The sequence below is a fragment of the Sturnus vulgaris genome, chromosome Z, assembly GCF_052056855.1.
Source record: "Sturnus vulgaris isolate bStuVul1 chromosome Z, bStuVul1.hap1, whole genome shotgun sequence".
NCBI classification, from domain to species: domain Eukaryota; kingdom Metazoa; phylum Chordata; class Aves; order Passeriformes; family Sturnidae; genus Sturnus; species Sturnus vulgaris.
This window is the reverse complement of record NC_142283.1, coordinates 47,384,008-47,403,857: the sequence shown is the minus strand read 5'-3', so window position 1 is coordinate 47,403,857 and position 19,850 is coordinate 47,384,008. Positions and strand designations below refer to the sequence as shown.

The 19,850-nt window shown below is 37.2% G+C and overlaps 1 protein-coding gene across 1 annotated transcript in view; it reads right to left on the bottom strand.

The window, feature by feature from the left end:
* Positions 1-3,824: 3,824 nt before the first annotated feature.
* The window catches only part of MLLT3 (MLLT3 super elongation complex subunit), a 115,701-nt gene continuing 99,675 nt past the window's right edge, over positions 3,825-19,850 (bottom strand). The window contains exons 8-12 of the mRNA XM_014870525.2: positions 19,444-19,576; positions 17,819-17,918; positions 14,915-14,986; positions 13,052-13,123; positions 3,825-7,408 (exon numbers count right to left, since the gene is read on the bottom strand). Of these exons, the coding sequence (XP_014726011.1) occupies positions 7,277-7,408; positions 13,052-13,123; positions 14,915-14,986; positions 17,819-17,918; positions 19,444-19,576 (509 nt within the window). The 3' untranslated portion in view covers positions 3,825-7,276. The remainder of the gene's footprint in view (positions 7,409-13,051; positions 13,124-14,914; positions 14,987-17,818; positions 17,919-19,443; positions 19,577-19,850) is intronic.

The following is a 19,850-nucleotide window of genomic DNA, read 5'->3' as shown; positions in this document are numbered from 1 at the left end:
CTTCTCTCTGCTCAGAGCACATAAGAAATTACGCTTTACATTCAGGAAAAACATTGACAGACTGGTGAGAGTTGAGGTCCCCAGCACAGGACAGGTCCAAAGAGGGACATGAAAACGGTCAGATAACTGAAGCACCTCTCCTGTGAAGACAGTCTGAGAGAGTTGATGTTGTTCTGCCTGGAGAAGAGAAGGGGAGACCTCATTGTAACCTTCCCATATCTAAAGGGGGCTTATTTGAAAGACAAAGATATTCTACCAGATGCTACAGTGACAGGACAAGAAGTAATGGTTTTGAACTGAAAAAGGGTAGGATTAGATTTTAGGAAGAAATTCTTGAGTGTAAGGGTAGTGAGGCAGTGGGAGAGGTTCCTGGAGAATTTGTGGATGCCCCATTCCTGGAGATGTTCAAGGCCAAGTTGGATGGAGCTCTGAGCAAACTGGTCTATTGGAAGTGTCCCTGGCTATAGCAGGGAGTTTGGAACCAGGTAATTTCTAGCAGTCTCTTCCATCAGAAACCAATCTGTGATTCTATGATATAGTATGTGTGTTATTAAATATGTAAGAAGAAAAATTATTATTAGTGTAAAATCCAGAACCAACCAAGTACATTTGGACTGCAAGGCAGTATATCAAAATTGTTGAAAAGGCTCCTTTAAAATGAATCCCATTACCTATGAATAGAGGAGATCTGTACCAGCTTTGGTCCCTGGATTGAAATGACTTATCAAGGAAAAAGAAAAGCTTATTCTTAAAGGAACAGTGACATAAGGCTTGTAAGAGTGTGCCTGGATGCTCAAATCTACATTTAGTTTACTTGAACACTCAGTTCCTGGGAACGGGCCAACACAAAGAGCTTCCCAAAGAATCTGGCAAAAGCCCAATGGGACTTTCAAGGAGAAACCATGCAGATGGTCTCTCAAGGTCCCTTCTAACCTCAAAAATTTTGTGAAGCAGAGTCAATCTTACTTTCCTTGCTTTAAATCCTTTTGAAGAAGAAGCCATAAATCCAGCATTGATTTAGGCCACCAAAGGTTCTGCAGATGTTTAATGCATCCCATTCTCGTGGGAAGAGCTGGAGCCTTGATGTTTTATTGTTACAGTCACCATCTTTAGAACGTGAATCAGGAATGAATGAAGACATTTCATTGATGGAGAGAGAATAACTCCTCTCCCCGCTTCCTGCCCCACCTGTCCCCCTGCAAATATTTATCTGTAACCACAAAAGAATAAAAGATAAAGAAAATTCATCTGATCAACAAGCAGTATGGTTAATTGTGAACATAATTCAACTTAAACCAAGGCACTGGTCCATAGTTGCAAGACAGTGGCAAGTGCTTATTGCAGCAACCTATCCTCACAGCTATGACAATGCAAAGAGAAAGGGATGCTTAAAGAAAACTCCCAGCCAACACTCAATTAAGTTTTTACATAGGTTGTGAGCAGACGCCCAAGGGAGCTTAAGCAAGAGATAGTTGAAAACTAATTAAGCACTTTAATCACTACTTCCCTTTATACACAAGCTGAGACTCATGCATTCCTGCAATAACAATCAAAGCATTTCCAGGCTGCCCTGATTGCAGTGGTCCAAAAGACCACTTGATAAGGGTACATCTTGATCTTAGATATGTCTACTTTCGCAGAAACTTACTCCTAATTCATCCACTTACTATACACTGTGCTAACAAAACCTGACACTAATGAAAGCAGTATCAACTTTTTGAGAGTAAACATTTCAGAGACTTATACTTGTTGGACAGAAGTAGAAAAAGAAAATAATAGTAATAATAATAATGGAGTAACTACCAGGTTTTGCTTTTGTCTTATGACCTTCCCAAAGAAACAGCCACATCACAATAACTCCACCCCAAGCCTAACCTGGTGCCTAGCAAGAATGGAACTTACAGCTGGGGATTAACAGAGTTATAAAAAATGAATTAAAATATTTAGCTGCATAGGCAAAGTGAAAATGTAGCTGCTCATAAAAGTTGAAAGAAAACTGCTTCATCTTGGATAGCCTGGGTGGTACTGGCTGAGCATATCATGAATGTTTCCTCTGCACCACTCAAAAACTAAGCCCTCCCGAGGCACTTTGCACCATTTTCTAGACCACCCACTCAGATGAGGATACACAAACCACATGTGCTAGGAATGTCAGCCCTGCACTGAAAGCAGTATCAGCATTATGACCTTATTCCTTTCAGTGCCAGGATTTTAATACAAATTTGCTTGTATTTTCAATGCCTTTGATTCTTTAATGGTTTGCATGTAGTCACTGGCTATTAGATGCTTAACGATTTGAAAGAGGAATGTAATTGTAGGAAAATCCCAACATGATCAGAGTAGAAATATTAACGAAATATTTTCTGTCCTTTTCCTCCCCAAAATAGATAGGCTTTATTTCTAGGTCTTATTAAAAAGCTGTATTTGACACCTTCAACAAATCTACTCTTTCCTAAATAGGACTCAGACAGAGCATTCTGTGTCTCTGTGAGAAATGATAAAAGCTAATAATTTATTCCTTGCTGTGACGAGAAGGGTGAAGTTTACTAACAGAAATTGCAGCTTTATAGCATCAGTTCCCTAAAGGAACATACAAAAATGCGAAATCCATTTGATGGAAGATTCGGGAAATGGTTACTTCCAGTTAGAATTATACTGAATGATAATAAAAATGCATCTGCTACATTCACGAGCCTACATTTGACATTTCAAGACTAGAAAAATTAAAGCAAATGAAAAATGCAATCTTATCATTCTGCAGTGCAATCAGCCTGGCTGAGGTAAAACAGAATGTAAGTCAGATACTGAATCTGAATTGTTTCAGTCAATACTGAAACAAATGTGAAACATACATTCGAATCCCAAATAATAAAAAGCCTTCAATTTTTCATGTTGCTGCAATCTCTGTCTCTACTCGCCAACAACTGCAGCAGATTTTACAGCAGCAAACCAAGGCAGTTCTATTACTGCATCTCTTCTTTACACTTTTTTCTTCCTCCCCAGTCCACCCCACACCCCAGGGCTTTGTTCTCACTGTGGTAATACTTCTCTTTCCTGTCTAGTCACAGTAGCATTTCTTGCTGCTCAATCAAATGCGAGGCCCTTACAGTGAGCATGCTTTGATGTTAATTTATCTGTCCAGACACAGAGCCAGCCTTGTAAATGTCATTGGTTTAGCAGCGTTAATGCACTGATTAACTCCCAAGCATGCACAAAAACACTGCAGATATATGTGTTTTAGTCCCTGTCATCCTTAGTAAGGCTTTTATGCCCAGCAGTAAGGCTTCATACACTGTACAGAGTAGCTTCCTGGTGTACACTACATTCTACTGTACACTGCTTGACAACTAAGAAAACTATCAAGGCTCATAAAAACACATGCCTCACACTTGCTAAACTTTGGAACACCTCTTACTTCACCGCTTATTTTTGTAGTTCTTCCTAGCTCCTGCTGTGGCTGAAAACCTGACAAAATTTTCATCTTGAAACTTAATTTCTGCAAACCACAGACCAACAAGCAAACATAAAACAGACTCCGTATATTGAAATAAGAGTTTACTAGAAGATAGTTTGTCATTGAACTCCCAGTGTCAAAAGACGGGATATGGTGTATCCTACCATCAGAGCAGTGTCCGGAGTAAGGTAATGCATAGAAGAAAACCAAATGAATGAGTCAGTTTTCACTTCAGACAATTCTGCAGCTTCCCCATCAATTTTGCAAACTGACATGTCTTGAAATCAATGGGTGATTCAAGAGACCCCAAAACACTGGTATAGCTCCTAGAAAAGGAAGATTATATCAAGTAAGGACCAAGGACTCAAACTAGATTGTGAAAGTACTTTATTCCACTGTGAGAGTGGGAAAGAAGAACAATGGGTCAGGCAAAACCCAAGAACTTGCAATTTCCTTCCCAGAGACTAAAAGAAACTTTAATAGAAATATACAGGGCTCTCCAAATGCACTGTACTGGGTGCATTTTTTTTCTGAAATTCAAAGCATCGTCTTTTCCTAAAACCACCAAACCAATGAAGTGAGAGAGAAATGACCAACCATTTCTTACAGTCCAAAGCCTCAAGACTGAGCACGGATTTAGTTTTACCTTGGAAGACTCTCTTCACTTCAGTGTACAAGAGGAGGAAAGGAGGGCCTTCCTCCTTTCTAGCTCTTTTTCTTTAGCATGGACTAAAATGGCCTTCAAATTGAGATGATACCGAAAGTTTTGTAAAGCCTCTCAGATGATTAGAATTTGTAAAAAAAAAAAAGAGAGAGAAAAAATTAAGTTAAAAACTTTTTACAAAATTGTCTACCCAATTGGACATCCACTTTCTGAGGAGGAAAGTTACTAGTGAGAAAACTGTCTTTGCTACTTGATATGACTGCTCTAGTAACAATGACTCATGCTGAGAATTACTCTAGGTATTGGAATTCACTGCTAATCTCTGTCTGTCTGGTCCAAATTCTCACTCAAAACTGTTTTAAACAGCTTTCTGTTAAGTAAAACTTTAAAACATTTGTTGCCAAAACACTTTAATTCATCCCAAAAATCAATGCTTATAGACTTTAAAGACTTGGAAAGGTATCTTCTTGCTTTTCCTTTAAGAGAAATATGAATGTCTGAAATTAGGTGAACATAAGTTTTATTTTGTTTCCATATACAAAATTAGATGAAAATAGCTAACTTCAAAATTTAGATCAAAACTTAGTCCCTCTATTTCTATCAGTTTTGTGAAAAAGTCCACACACACATTGACACCAACAGTATATTTTCTCTCTCTCATTGAATTAGAAAATTTAAGAGTTTAAGGATCATCCACAGTTTGCATGAAATTCAGCACTGATTTGATACTGTAATTGATGTCATCTCCCTTTTATGCCTATCCACCTAGTTTCTCTTTTCCTCCACCCCTGTTCTCAGTGTACAATAAAGCTTATCTGTATTTTAAGGGTAAAATGATTCATTTCACCATTTCTAAAAAAGCAGTGCAATAGTCATACTAGAAGTATCCCCTTCTGAAACTCAATGAGTCTTTACCACAAGACTTAGTTAGAAAAGTCTAAATGGACAAATTTCCATATACATCTGGTATAACTAAAAGACAGGAAAGTTGAACACACATTTGTAGACCAAAGCTTTTTAAGGTTGCTTTTAGATTACCAAACATTTTTATATAAAACAATCAATAAAAATTGAAGTTTATCCCCTTTACATGCATCCCTTTTCCCTTCCCCATCGTCACCTGCCTTCTGTCAATAGTAAAGTTAACATTACACTCCCACTCCTCCATCCCCTCCCCAATTGCACATTAAGACATGGACTTAAAAGAACAACATAACGCTTCAAGTATGCTTCATGCCAATCATCAATAAGAGTCATAACATTACTGAAAAAGTACACTTATTCTTCAGAAGTCTAAGGAGGACTTCCTGCGGAGTATGATCAAACAACGTTTTAAATAAGAAAAAAGCCCCCCAACCCAATACGTATCGTGCCCTTTCAAAAAGAGTAAAGTGTAAAATTTTCTTTGGACTTAAAGAAACAGTATTAAGATTTACCATCTGAATAAGAAATAACCCCAATAGTTTTTCAGTGCTGCACAAACTGTGCACATGAAACAGTAAGTCATAAAGATACTACTGTTTAGCTCTACACATAGAGACTACATGTGGCATATAAGCATACACATGACATACTGGCCTGTCTAGCAACAAGATACATTTTTTAGTCTGGTAAACCTGAATAAACCTTTGCATCCAGAAGTATTTTTTAAATTATTATTTTTTATTTTCATTTAGAATTTGGATTTTTAATTTAAAGGTAATGATTTCATCAAGAAACCATCAGCAATATGAGAGCATGAAGCATTGATGTGAAATCAAGTACACATCCTCTCATTTGATCATGCATAAACAAGGATCCTGATTTTAAGAAATAATGGATGGTATGAAAGAATACTCATTTTTATAGACAAGAAATTCTTCTGGAAACACAATAAGGTTATTGAACAGATACCAAAGTCTTGAAAGTTTAAAAAGCATATGTGCATTTATGTGTGTGTATATATACATACACAGGTGTAGTATACGTGTATATATAAACACACACATACAGATGGTATCATATATGTATTTATTTTACTGTATAACAACAGTTTCTTTTCAAATAAAAGGATTTAATTTAGCAGTTGTAAAAAAAAAAACAACAAACTAAGTCAGAAAAAATCCCCAAAACAAACTAAGCAGATCATATACTATATGAACAAACAAAAATATTATGCAAAAAGTTTTATGGTAGAAGTGAGTCACATATTGGCAGCAGAAGAGTGCTGAAAATCCAAGTAATAAATAGCTCCAAATTAAGAATTTTCTACAACATTTTCTTTAAAGACAGGACCAGTATTTTTTCTTTTATCATGAGCTCCTGCAGAACACCTTCACTCTAATATATATTTAATTTTGCAACATTTAAATGGACACAAGAATGTAGACTGCAAGAGTTGCCAGATTCAGGACAGTATACATAACATTTTTTGTGAAAAGTCTTACTGGTTTATTCACTGAGGCTAGACAGCAAGTTGTATGAACCTATTGGGTGCACTTTTTAACCATGGTCATCAAGAACCATCAGTAAGTGGATAGAATCAAGGACCTGCAGTCCAACTTGCTGTGGTTGACAGGAAATGAAATACAGGACCACTGTTTGGTCACCAAGTTTGTATCTTGCTTCCTGGAACTGCAGAGTGGAATCAAGACCGTAGTGTTTTAATTGACTAAAGAAAGATAGCAAGAAGTGGCATTTTAATATGAATAAGGTTATTAGGATTGTGAAAGTACTGCATCAAAAGAGCACACAAGGGACCCCACTACTTGCAATATCTGGTAGTGTCACTCAGTGACTCACTGACTTTAGGATACATGTATGCAATAATAAATAGATCAGTTATGTAGTAAGGCAGTGTGTTGAACATGCATTCATCTTGTGGACTTGAACACCACAGAGACAGATACATGATATCATACACATTCATTAAGAACAAGTATTTTTGTTTTTTCTGTGTTTGTTTTTCAAGGCTATCCAGGCAAACTCTTCCAGAGCATTTTCTTCTTGAGAAGAGTGGTCCTCTGAGTCTGGTCACGTTTTCTCTCTTATCAAGAGACTGGCTTTAAGGAAAAATAAAAGCTGAAGAGGTTTTTGCTTTTTTCCCCCTCCATTTTGGTCACATCATTCTGTATACGTCATTTAAAGAGCAGTTTTTGATGCAGCCATGTGCTGAATCCTCAGGAGGTTCCAGATGTTTCCAGATAACTCTGTAGTTTACGGACTGTGGTTTTGTCCAGTGAACAAAGATCAAAGTCAAAGGTTGTGTTTGTGATATGAAAGTGTCCAGTTTCTTCTATAAGATTTACTATCTGAAAGAAAAGAAAAGATGCAGTTGGAAATTCCAGAAGTTTTACATGCCCACTGTAGGTATAAACACGTACCATATGAAAGGCCTAATATGAGTCAAATTGCCCCAATACTTGCTGGTTTAACCATTATCCTTATCATTAATGTCCTTCCTGACATGCATTATTGTCCAGATTACAATACTTTGGGGTTTTTTTTAGATCATCATCAATCATAATGTCAGCATATCCATCTGCTGTTCCAGCAAACATTAGCATTGACAATATATTTTTCAAACGTTCAAAGAAAATCTGCTTATTTTCTAATTCAGTTTAAAAATATGGGGGGGCAGGGGCAACATGATATCCTTAAGATCAAACAATTAATTTTAAAAATCCCAGGTAGATCTCTGGAATATTTATTATGTGCATAGCTGCTAAGCAGGTTACATTCAGAAATAAATGGTATAAGCCTTTCTGCAAGCGAGGAAAAGAAATAAATCTTTAGGGAGTCCAGTCCCTGTTAAGAGCTCTTACATGAACTGTTAGTTCCTACACTAGCAGTCACTTTTTGATTAACAGAGTTAAATCTATTTTTTTTCATCCAAATCAGCCATGGAAGGACTCCCAGCAATGTCATAACATGGGCTTCATCCTTGGAGATATTCCAAAGTCATGTGACATAATCCCAGGCAACTGGCTCCACATGTCCCTGTGGCCTTCAGAGATTCCTTCCAACCTGAACCATCCCAAAATTCTTTGAAATTGACAGTAGATACCTGACTTGTGCCTTTCTGCAATTGTGACATTTTCAGTCTCTAAACTGTAGCCTGTATTTTTGAAGAGGGGTCATACTCAACACAGAATTGCTGCAAAGAATAACTCCAGAAATGTTATGTTCCAGGATGCACACCTACCTTGACAAAAACATTTGAGCATCTTGAAAAGCCAAAGCATTATTTGTCAGAGAGGCCTAACACAGTGCCAACACACGGTTGCTGCAAATCTCAGAGGCTGTTTCATTCCAAGAGACAGACATGCCAAGAGCACAGAGAAAGGCACCCCACCCTGAAGCAGCCTCTCGGGGACTGACACAACAACACTGCTCTTCTCAGTCCTTCCAACCACCCCTCGTGCAGCATTCAGGCTACACTCCAAATCCTGTCTGCAACCTCCAATTTGAAACTCATTTAATTCTGGGGCTTCCACATACACCTCCACTGAAACACTACTGTGAGATATTCCTTGACTGTTTTGAGTTTTATTACTCTGACCGCAATTCCTTTTCCACAGCTGGAGAAGATAGGATGTATGCACACATGTCTAACCAACTTCACAAAGAACAATGAATTTCAACTAAATATTTTCTAGATTTCCAATGTTCATGTCATTATTTAAACAGGTGTTTTTTTCTTCTTAGACCACAGAAGCAAAGACTACTTTGATGATAAATGAAATGTGTATTGTCAGGCATTGAATGACAAAGCCCAGGACAGATTAAACAGAATGGATACAAGATAAAATAATAAAAGAGAAATGTCTGTTACAATAAAAATCTCCCTTTTCAATTCCCTTTATTTTCAAAGGTGGGAAAAAATAAAAATAAAATCTGTTTAATTTGGTTTGCAGGTGCCCAAAATTCTGAAAGTACCTGGAAAAAATCCTGCTTTTATTAACACATAACTTAAATCTGTACCTTTTGCTTTCAATTTTTTCCCATAAAGGAATTTTCAATCTAAAATCACTAACTTCATTTGTCCGCTTGTTGATTAGCAGGCTCTTTTGCATCTCCCACTGTTCTGCAATTGACATGAGAAAAAAACAATCCAGTGGGAAAAAAATGATTGATACCAGAAGCAAACTTTGATATGCATTATTATTGTCATTTTTGGCACTCTCTTGAGTGCCATCTCTCACCTAAGAGAGAAGCAAAGGTAAGTAGCCAATACAGCCTCCTTTTGTAAAGTTTGGAATCTAATCTTGGGCTTCCTATCTGAATATCCACTGTCAGACACATAAATGGCTGCACAAGAAGTTTACAGAAGCAGAGGCCAGCAAAATGCATTGAATAACTCTGTCTATACTTCCTTGCATTACTGTGGAAGAATACCACCCCTAGTCACCTACACTGCATTATATTTGATTTCAGAAACAAAGATTATGTGAAAGTGTTAACACATGTATTTTTAAACAGTGCTGCATATTTTAAGAAATGGCTAAGGACTTCTATTGATCAAGTTCTGCTTTGGGCTTTTAAGCTCTAGGTCAAGGGAAACATAAACATTTTAAATGTATCCCTCATCCAGCCCCCAAAAGATACAGTCACCATGTCTGGGCACCTGGCAAATGGCTGAAATGAACCCCAAAGGTTTTAATGGATGTACAAAAATGTATCAAGATAAACCCAGACAGCTCAATGAAAAACACCTGTCTGTGTGCCAGTGAATGAGGAATTCATGACTTACAGTACTGGCATATGCATCCTTGTGCTATTCAGAAATTCTTCAAAAAGAATAAAAGGTTGTGATTAGTTGCTAGGAAGTCTGACAGTTCTAACATTAAAAACACAGCATTAAAATATTTTATTCCGAGAGCTCAGGCTGCAAAGAACAAAAATATCCCATTTGTTCCTCCTGTATAAGCTTTGCTTTTCTGCTGTAAATTACGTCTCTGTTTACATAATGTCTCTCCAGCTCAGTTTCATCATTATCCATCATAGTATAACTATTTATCAGCCTTTAAACAAGCAAATGAGTGTGTTTGTATAAGGAAGCCAAAGTGCAACTAATGACAGTCATTTTTCAATTTATGGAGGGTTTTAGGCCATGTGATAGTTTCCAGACCTCCAAGCTGCCCCTGGCAGAAAATTCTAAGAAGATAGTTGCCATCTGAAGTTAAGCACCTTCAGAATATGAGCAATGTAATTTTCAGCCATGCTGCATACTCTCCATTTCTTCCTTATGCCTGTACTGCCAAATGCACTGCCTTTCAGACTTTTTACCAGCTGAAGATATGACTTCTGATGCCTCAAAATAAGATGCAAAGTCTTACCAGAAATGTTGCTGCCTTTCATGGGGGTCATGCTAACACATTCTGCACTGAAAATGTAGAGCTAGAAACACTGCCTTAGCCAGCCAAATTTGAATATATTGAAAATGCAGCATTAGCATCTGATTGTAAAAAAAAGCAAAAAAAAGTGCCTCATCATTGTAAATTCCAACCTCTTTCCTTACAGTGAAAGATGTGGTAGAGGAATTTGTTTGTAAATGTAATTTCAGAGCAATTTCTGTCTTGCCATCATCCAATATTCATATAAAAGGTGCTTACAGAACAAATTTCTTGGTGAAATGTTCTTCACATGTCTTCTCCCTCTCACACAACTCTTACATGTTTGCAAGTAACACCTAATATCAGAATTATTTCACTATGTATCTGGGCACTTGCAATATCACATCTCTCCTGTCTTCTCTTTTTTTCTGCTTCCTTTAGCAAAGTGTCTCAAAGAGAATGCCTCTCTTGGGAAAGAGCCACATTCACAGATACATTTTTCTCATTTCCAATTTGGCTGCATTCCTGTATGCTGTCATGACTTGGTAACAACTGAGATTGGAAAAAAAAAATTAAAAAGAAAATCCTTTTCATGTACCTCAGTTTAAGTTTAAAAAGCCTGTGCTTTTACACTATATCAATGCCTCCATTGTTCTTCTGCAAGTCCCTTCTCTGAAAATTCCCTCAAAGTCTCTGTGCAAGAGACTCACCTGCCCTAATAAACTAACAAGACAACAGCCGCCATTCAGGAGCACACGACTCCATCACCATTCCACTTCAACACCAGCACCTCTAAAACTTTGGCAGCTATCTACAATTTTCTGTTGCCTACTCTTGCATTTGATCCCTCTTCTCATGCAGCAACCACAATCCCGTTACACAGTTTGGCACCTTTGTACTTCCTACAATCTGTATGTATTTCTTAGCCTAGAAGTTTCACATGAATTTCTATGAACTTTCTCAGCACTGTATCTTTTTAATTTCTGTGCATACTGAAAGTATTTTACATTAAGTACATAGCTGCAAAGCAGTAAGGACACTTAAGATGGGATGGCAGATTATTTTTAATGTAGAGAAGCACTGATTCTCTGCAAGTTATCCATTCAGTATTGTGAAGATATTTCTGTAAATGGATAAAATCATATTCATTAATGTGTTGCAGAATACTAAGGGATTAAAGGTTTTAAAACTAAGCTGTGTTTTGTTTTACAGCAGCATAGACCACTCTCTAGCCAGCAGACGGGCTAACAGGTAAGTAACTTGGCTCTTTCACTGACTCCTGGAAGACCTCTGTAGCCAGTATTATGCTGTTCCCAGCAGAGCTGAACCACTGTCCCAGCCTGCATAGCCTGGCCATAAATCCAGCTTTCACTGGGGCTGCACCAACAGCCTGCAACTGCTCTGAAACACAGGAAACAATCTGCAAGAACAATTTCCCCCAGGAAGGCAACACCAGTTCCACATCAACCAAACTTTTAAAATGTAAATAATAATGTATAAGTAATCATGGATTACAGCATTAAAATGCCTCACTCCTAATGCAAGTTGTGAGCCAAAGTTCATGAATGAATGCTTTCTCTGGTTTGATAAATTGTCTCAAGAGAAAAAAAAAAAAGTCTAGTTTAAATTGCACAAGAATATACCAAGAATATACTACTCTTTTTCATCTACTCAGAATAGGATACTCTAAATTTCCAGCTTGGTTATGTTTCTTTTCACATGATTTTTCCTTGTATTAGTAACTTCTCACAAAGGTTACTATAACAGTACTCCAATATTAGAATGAACACAATTTAGCGGACAAACCCATTATTTTTCTAACAAAGACAAATATTTCTTCGTTACCAAATAAATGTTGCCTGTGAGAAAGAAGATGAGGGGTTCAACTTGAAGCACTTTACTTGATCTGAAAATATTTCTTGAGATGCTTACTGTTTAATCTTCACAATTTGCAATCCAATAGCTCCTGAGAATACCACCCTAAACCAAGAACACTTTCTTTGCTCTTACTATTGAATAACCTTTCAATAAATTTGGAGCCTTTTTGGTTTGGACACTTCCATATTCTACTCATTCTATGACTTCAGAAGATTCAACAAATGTATTATGTTTTTCTTCAAAGTGGGCTTTGCATTGAATTCTATGTTTCCTGCTTGCCATAGGAAAAAACCTTGTTTTTTTCAAGGTTTCTCAATTGTTTCTGAGACAGGGCTGGTCATTTTCAGGAAAGAAGCAACAAGATTTTTATCAAGTCACAATGCACAGATATATCCATTTTCCCATCCCGCTTTCATAATTATTGATATAGTATTTTAAGAAACACAACAACTGGTGAAAAATTTATCTCAGGCATTTTGGGCATTTAAAAAAAAAAAGTAATTTAGAGAGACAACACAATCGCACATTTTATTAAGTGCAAAAAATTCCCCAAGCTGCAGTGTAAGAGGCAATGGACTTCTGTGGACTATATAGGCTTGATGGCTATTGAAATTGATAGCAGTGTTTTTAACCAATAACTTATGACTGATTACAGAATTATAAATGAAAGCAAAAAAAAAGTAGATGTGACTTCAGAATTTCAATGACCACACTCTGACAGTGCATGAGAATGCTTCTTACCTGCTGCAGTACATGTCTCTCTCTCAATGTCATTAATCTTCTGTGGAGCTCTACTAGCTCATCAAGATATGCCTAGAAACAAATTTCCCCCATAAACAACTTGTTAATTAAGTCATAGCAATAATTAATAAACTTCATATAGCTTCAAAACCAATACAAATAGAAATCTTATTTTAAATCTTGGAATCATATAATATTCTGAGCTGGAAGAGACATAGAGGAATCACTGACTCCAATTCCTAGCTCTGCACAGGACAATACCAAGGGTCACAGCATATGCCTAAGAGTATTGTTCATTCTCTCAGCTTCTTGAGCTCTGTCAGACTGGTGCTGTGACCAGTTTGCTGGGATCCCATTCCAGGGCCTGGCCACCCTCTGGGTGAAGAACCTTTTCCTAACATCCAACCTCCCCTGACTCAGCTTCAGGCCATTCCCTCAGGTCCTGTTACTGTCACCACAGAGCAGAGATCAGTGCCTGCCCCTCCTATTCCTCTCAGGAGGTCTTCCCTCCATCAATGAGTTCACCCCCTTCAGCCTCTCTTCACCAGGCTGGACAGACCAAGTGACCTCAGCAGCTCCTTGTAAACCTTCCCCTCTAGGCCCTTCCCCATCTTTGCACCCCCCTTTGGATACTTCTCTAATAGTTTTAAATCCTTCTTAGAGTACAGCATTGAAAACTGCACACAGGACCTGAGGTCAAACCAAACTCTTCTTTGGGGTGCATTTTTTTATCAATAGTCTGGCATTCTCCAACTTAATACAACACAAATATAATTTTTTGTGTTTTTTTAAGATACTTCACACTGACAAAAATCTTAATAGGTAGTCATTTGCTGTAGAAGAAAATCTCTGTATCTCAACTGTGCCAAAAAGCATCAAAGGACTGGGGATGCCAAAAGAGCATCTTTAAAAAACATATCCCATCTTTCTGCGTAAGAACCACACCCAAATACTTAAAATCAAATCAATCTTTTTCTCTAGAGGTATCTAATTGTTCCTTCTGTGTAAACAGGGAGATATAAGAAAGACTAAGCAAGATTAAGTCACAGGTAAATTCCAGTGTTTCTTCCCTGGGATGTCAAACATGTCCCACCTCTCCACCTTATTATCAACCTCCTCCTTCAGCCTAAGCCATCAAAAACTTTTTTTGTTGTTGTTGTTAACAGAAAGGGATATGACACTCAACCTAAGCAGTCAAAACACAAACCAAAATATCAGAGCACTAAAAATACAGGTGCTGCAACTTCCATCTTTTGCCTCATGTTATCCCAAAACTGATACTAATACCAGCAAAATACAGGCTTTCAGAGAAACCTGTCTGTAGTGGGCAACTGTGCTATGTTCACTCATGGAAAGATTGAGAGTTCTTGCCCATAACCAGTAGACAGATTTTAAATCAAACTATCTCAGTGTTAAATTGCAACAGTTGCTTCATATCATTTTAGTCAACATGCTAAATCACACTGTCGCTTCCTAATGCACAGCCTTCAGAAAGGATTCTGGAAAATAGATGATTTTTTTATCCCCTAAGTGATTCATTTGCAGGCTAGGAACACATCTGTGAACCCTCTACATCTTATTTCTCTGCGAAGCACAATACAAACTCATGGTGGACAGTAGATAAATGGAAGACTCCCAATTGGTGAAATTTGCTAAATCACCTGATCGAAAAGAAGGGAAATAAAAATCAAAATATGAAAGAAGATAAAATAATTACTGAAAGAAAACAGAAAAAGATCTACACCTAAAGGAATCCAAAGCAAAGATGTACTAAGATTTTCATTCTGTAACAAAGGTTGGCATTTCGTAAGCACGGTAGTATCATATTCAAGAGTAGTTCATTGTTACCTCATTGTTATTTACCTTATCACAATCCCCATTCTTCATTTGTTTATCCGTTTTGTTTTGCTTTATTGGAGTTTTCACTTCTAAAATCTGGAAAAGAAAGAAAATACTGTGAAAATTAAATGCATCACTGGGTACAACTATATATGGAAAATTCTGCTGCTAATAACAAACTCAAAACTGAGCTCTTCATTCTTTAATCCATATAACTTACTCATATTTTTCAGAACAAAAAGTAACTTACAGCAGAAAATGCTGCGGTACTAGAATTAAGTGAGAGTGATTTTATTAAGCCTTAAAAGAAGGAATTTTATGTCATTTAAAGCCTTCTCAACACTTTTTTTCCCTATCTTTCACATGCTGGTAAAGTAAGAGGTGATTTGGCAGATACAAAATGATGCTGAGGGTCTCTCCAGAGCCTTTGAAATGTCACATTATGACTGTACTTTTTCTCTTTGTTTTTTTTCCTCTCAATACTATCTCCTTTCTTTGACAACAGAGGTTTTCAAACAGTATGACAGTATGAGTTATAACTGAAAAAGAAAGTGATTGACAGTAATTTCTTTTGCACTTATATGGTACCCTTCCTTTGATGCCACTCACACCCATTTATTAACACTGATACAAGTCAAGATTGCTTCATCTGATACTGAAATAGATCCAAGAAGAGTGCATCAACAAGTAGCAGTACATCATGCTTGATTTGAAACATTTAGGACTAAAGGCAGAAGTATTTGTGAAAAAGAACTGTTGATTGCTCTTTCAGTTTTTTCCACAGAGAAAACCTTTTTGAAGTTAAAAGAAAAATCACCATATCATATTCCTAGCCTAGAATTTAACCAGTTCTTCTGAAAAAAAAAAAAAAAATCAAAGAAAACTAAGTAATCACAGATAATGGGAGATTATGTTTCACATTTTATTGTGAGACTAACATCACTAGCATGATTAACTCCAAAACCATTTCCAACAGCCATAACACAGGATAAAACTTGGTAATTAAAACAAGGAAATAAAGCATGTAAGAACAAGTCTTCCAGAAGCCTACTGATATTTTCCCCTAAGTCCTCTCTCATTTCTCCTTCCCTTGGTATAAATTATTAACTTGCATATGTTCTCCCTAGGCTGACCAGCATCTTAAAAATACACCTGGCAGACAGGTGTTTCACTGTCTAGTGAGAGTGATGGCAGATCTGAGTTAACCTTACTTGATCTACTTAACCAAGAGTGATGCATGTGTAGAATCAAAACATACATTTTTGAAGAATAATTCTAGTAGTTCTGTTCAACACCCGCAAGGGTTGCTGCTGTGTTTGCCAGTAGCAGAAAAGTTTTGTCTTGAAAAAAAACCTTACCTAACCCTACAAAAAAACCCAGGCCTTTAATCATGGATTCAGTACCTTTTAGATGCATTAATTGTTTTCACAGGAAGAAAATTCTTGGTTTCAAACAGAACCTTGTCAAGAACACAGTATATTTAAAAAAGCAGCTTCCTTACAGTGCTCTTGATATCCAGTTAAAATTTAACATCTTAAGCACGCTATAGATGAGGTACAGCACTAACCACGTCTGAGAAAGCTCATACAAATACAAACTCTGTCTTAGCTCTTCAATTCTCTAAAGGAACTTGGCTAACACAAACCTGATTTCATCAGTAAAAGGTATCATCCTGGCAAGCAGCACTAAGTTACCAAGAAGAAATTTCAAATGTGACTGTAATCCACACAATTTGAATTCTCACAATGTCTCCTGAAATTTCCAATTTGCAGCTCGATTATAAAATCTAGCTCAATTAAGGAAATGGAAGAAGGTATGTAAAGGTATTTTAGCTGACACACAGCTATTGTTTGGAGTGTCTAAATGTGGGGGTAGACCTATTACATCACCAAAGGCAAAGGAACACAAAAGATGTGACTGAGTGGACTGCTGATATTGAGACTTACAATCACTTAACAATTGCATTGGCTCTTTAGAAACCAATCTTCATTAAACAACAAGCCATAGACAGATTTTTTATTTGCCTTGTGCTTATGTGGTCAGTAAATGCAATATTCTTCACCCCTTCTTCAGCTTTTTAACCTCAAGACTATCTCTTAAAAATTTATAACTTTTGTATAGACAACTTAGAAGAGCCTCCAGTGGTAGAAAATGAGAATATTTTCTGGACATGGAATTACAAAGTACTTCCTTGCTTGTGGGTTTTTTTTCCCACAGTGTATTTGAACTTAGCTAACATGAATAATAATACCTGGGGTTTGTACTATAGCTTGTATTGGAAATCTTAATAGAAAACCAAGGGCAAGTAAATAATACCCGCCAGATAATTGAAGCAATTACAGAGAAGAAATACAGAAAAGACCCACCCATGAAACTCAGCCTTTAAACCACGAACTTGTGTTAGTGCACATAGATGCGTTTTTAACTATATTGTAACTGTAAGTAGCCATTTATTGCCAGTATGTGTCCTAACAGCTGTGCTTATGATACAATTGACACTGGGGATTAAAATAACTTAAAATAGAACTTAAAATAACTAAAAATTTATGTATTTTATTTTGTAAAGAATTAAAATTTTTTACTTAATTTTATATTTAGAGAGTCTTAATTACAGAGGGTGAGGTAGTGCCCAAAAGCTAATTCTCATTTGTCCCTGGAGTATTTTTCAGCTCTGGGTAATTTACTTTCTTTTCTTTGAAAAACCACACTACCCTATGTTGCTGCCTCAGAAATAACAACCATGTGAGCTCTTATAAATCTGGAACAAGTACTCTGACGCAAAGTAAAAACTATTGCGTCTTCCACTGCAGTAAAAAAACCTGTATCTTTCTAGATAAACACTGGCAGGGGAAAGGAGAAGAGATGAATCAAACTCTTGAGTTTGAGAGTGTCTACTGCTAAAACAAAGCCAAACTGCACTTTTTTTACCTGGCTGTTGCTGGTTTTCAGTACGGGTGGTGCAGGATCATGACGCAGTGGTGAGGAAGCTGAGCTGCTGTCACTATCACTGCCATGACTCAGACTAACCCTGTGGAAAAAAAGAGCCACAGAATTACACCTGCAGACAAAAGGTTGTCAAATGGGGTGAGCCAGCCTTGCACTTTGAGGTAGGGCCTTACAATGACCAATCCTTTGCTAAGCCGGCTATTGTTCGTCAAGGTCACATGGAAGAGAGGCATCTGAGCAAGGCTGCACTCTGGGAAAAACTCTGCAGCACAAAGAAGGAGGCTGCCTGTCCGAAGTGTCCAGTTAACAGCAGCTAACATTACAGAAACGGTTAAACACCTACAAAATTGAACTGCTTCTCCCTATCTCAGTTCACAGCTATGCTAAAGAAGGAAAATAGTCTTTAGGGATATTTTTCTGCTCTTCTAAAAGCTTTTCAAACAGTGTACTTCCCACCTGAATATATGTTTTACTGAAAAGTTCCTTGTTTACTCTTAAAAGTAACACACTTTTTCCCAATTAAAATTTAAAAACTTAGCATCTCAGGAGAGGTCACATAAAAAAGGCCAGCTCCTAGTCAGTTTCACCCTTCATTTATGAACAACAGGGAGTATTTGTTTGTTAGGAAAAAACCCATTAGTTATTTGGGATAAAAAGAAGTAGAAAAACAATAGCCTTAAAGATCCATTAGAAAAACGAAACAAAATCTCCGCACTTGGAGACAAGCTGAGCTTGAAACAATCCTTTACACAATCACTGACACCAGCAAGTTCTCAAACAACAAGTCATCTTGGTCTTTTCCTCCTTGATTCCAGCTGCTAAAGTACACCAGGGAAGCAGCTGACATTCATTGAAGTTTTCCTATTATCTTCCCATTCAAGTGTCATGACACTGGCACTCAAGTGCTGTCTTCTAACAGGAAAATCCTCTGAATTACATAAAGAACCTAATATGAAGAGTGTTTGAGAGAGGCAGTTTCAGGTCTTCCATAACCTTGAACACCATTTGGATGCAGCTTCAAGCTGCATGAACACAGATGAATTTTGGAATGCCTTCTGAAGATTGTAGCAAGGATGTGGAAGCTTCTTATAAAAATAAAAAAAAATTAAAATTTCTGTGACAGATGCGTGCTTTACCTTCTGATGCACTTTTACACATTATCTACTGCATGCAGCACAGAATTTACTTGACATTCAAATTTCATTGATTTGGATTTAATTTAACAACTTAATAATCTAAAACCAGCAAGCAGAGGTCTTGTGACTATGTATAGAATAGCTTATTCAATAGCTGAAGGACAATTTTCTCTAATTTAGGCCAGGGAGTAATTGTAACTCCCCCTCTCCAGTCACAATGGCATGAAATCAAGCAAAGTCAAACAAATGAGTATCATCTTAACTGCATTGATTAGTACAGGAAGAGTTTGTATCAGGAATGGCTAGTTGTGTTAGTGTTTAAAAGGGGCTCTTTTATGTGCACATGTTTTAGAAAGAGTGAATTTTCTGCCCATTTGCTACTTAGCACTCTGAGAACACAGACCTCACCTTGTTACTAACAAGCAGTATGTGTCTTGGTCAGCAGGCCACTTGGAATCATGAGACACTCACCTGCGACTCCTGCTTCCTCCTCGTGTGTTTACAGGTTGTTCCAACTCAGAATCATTGTCCTTCTCATCTGCTTCATCAGACTCATCTTCATTATCATCTGAATGTAGATCTTTCATTATAGTCCTCAACGGACCTGAAACAACAGAGACAATAAAACACAATGAAGTTTACCTCCCAGTATTTGGGCAATTTATCCAGCTTTAAAAACTATCTTCCTCACACAGTCTTGATGTCTTGATAGAGGACAGCCTTAAAAATTAAATTAATGCACTGGGGGACTGCAAGGAGCTATCCACGTATTTGTGAATCTTTACTCACATGAGCAACTCAGTCAGCTTCAACAGACTTACTCATGACAATGAAGTGACTCACACACTCAAGTGTTAGAACAATTTGCACCCTGGACC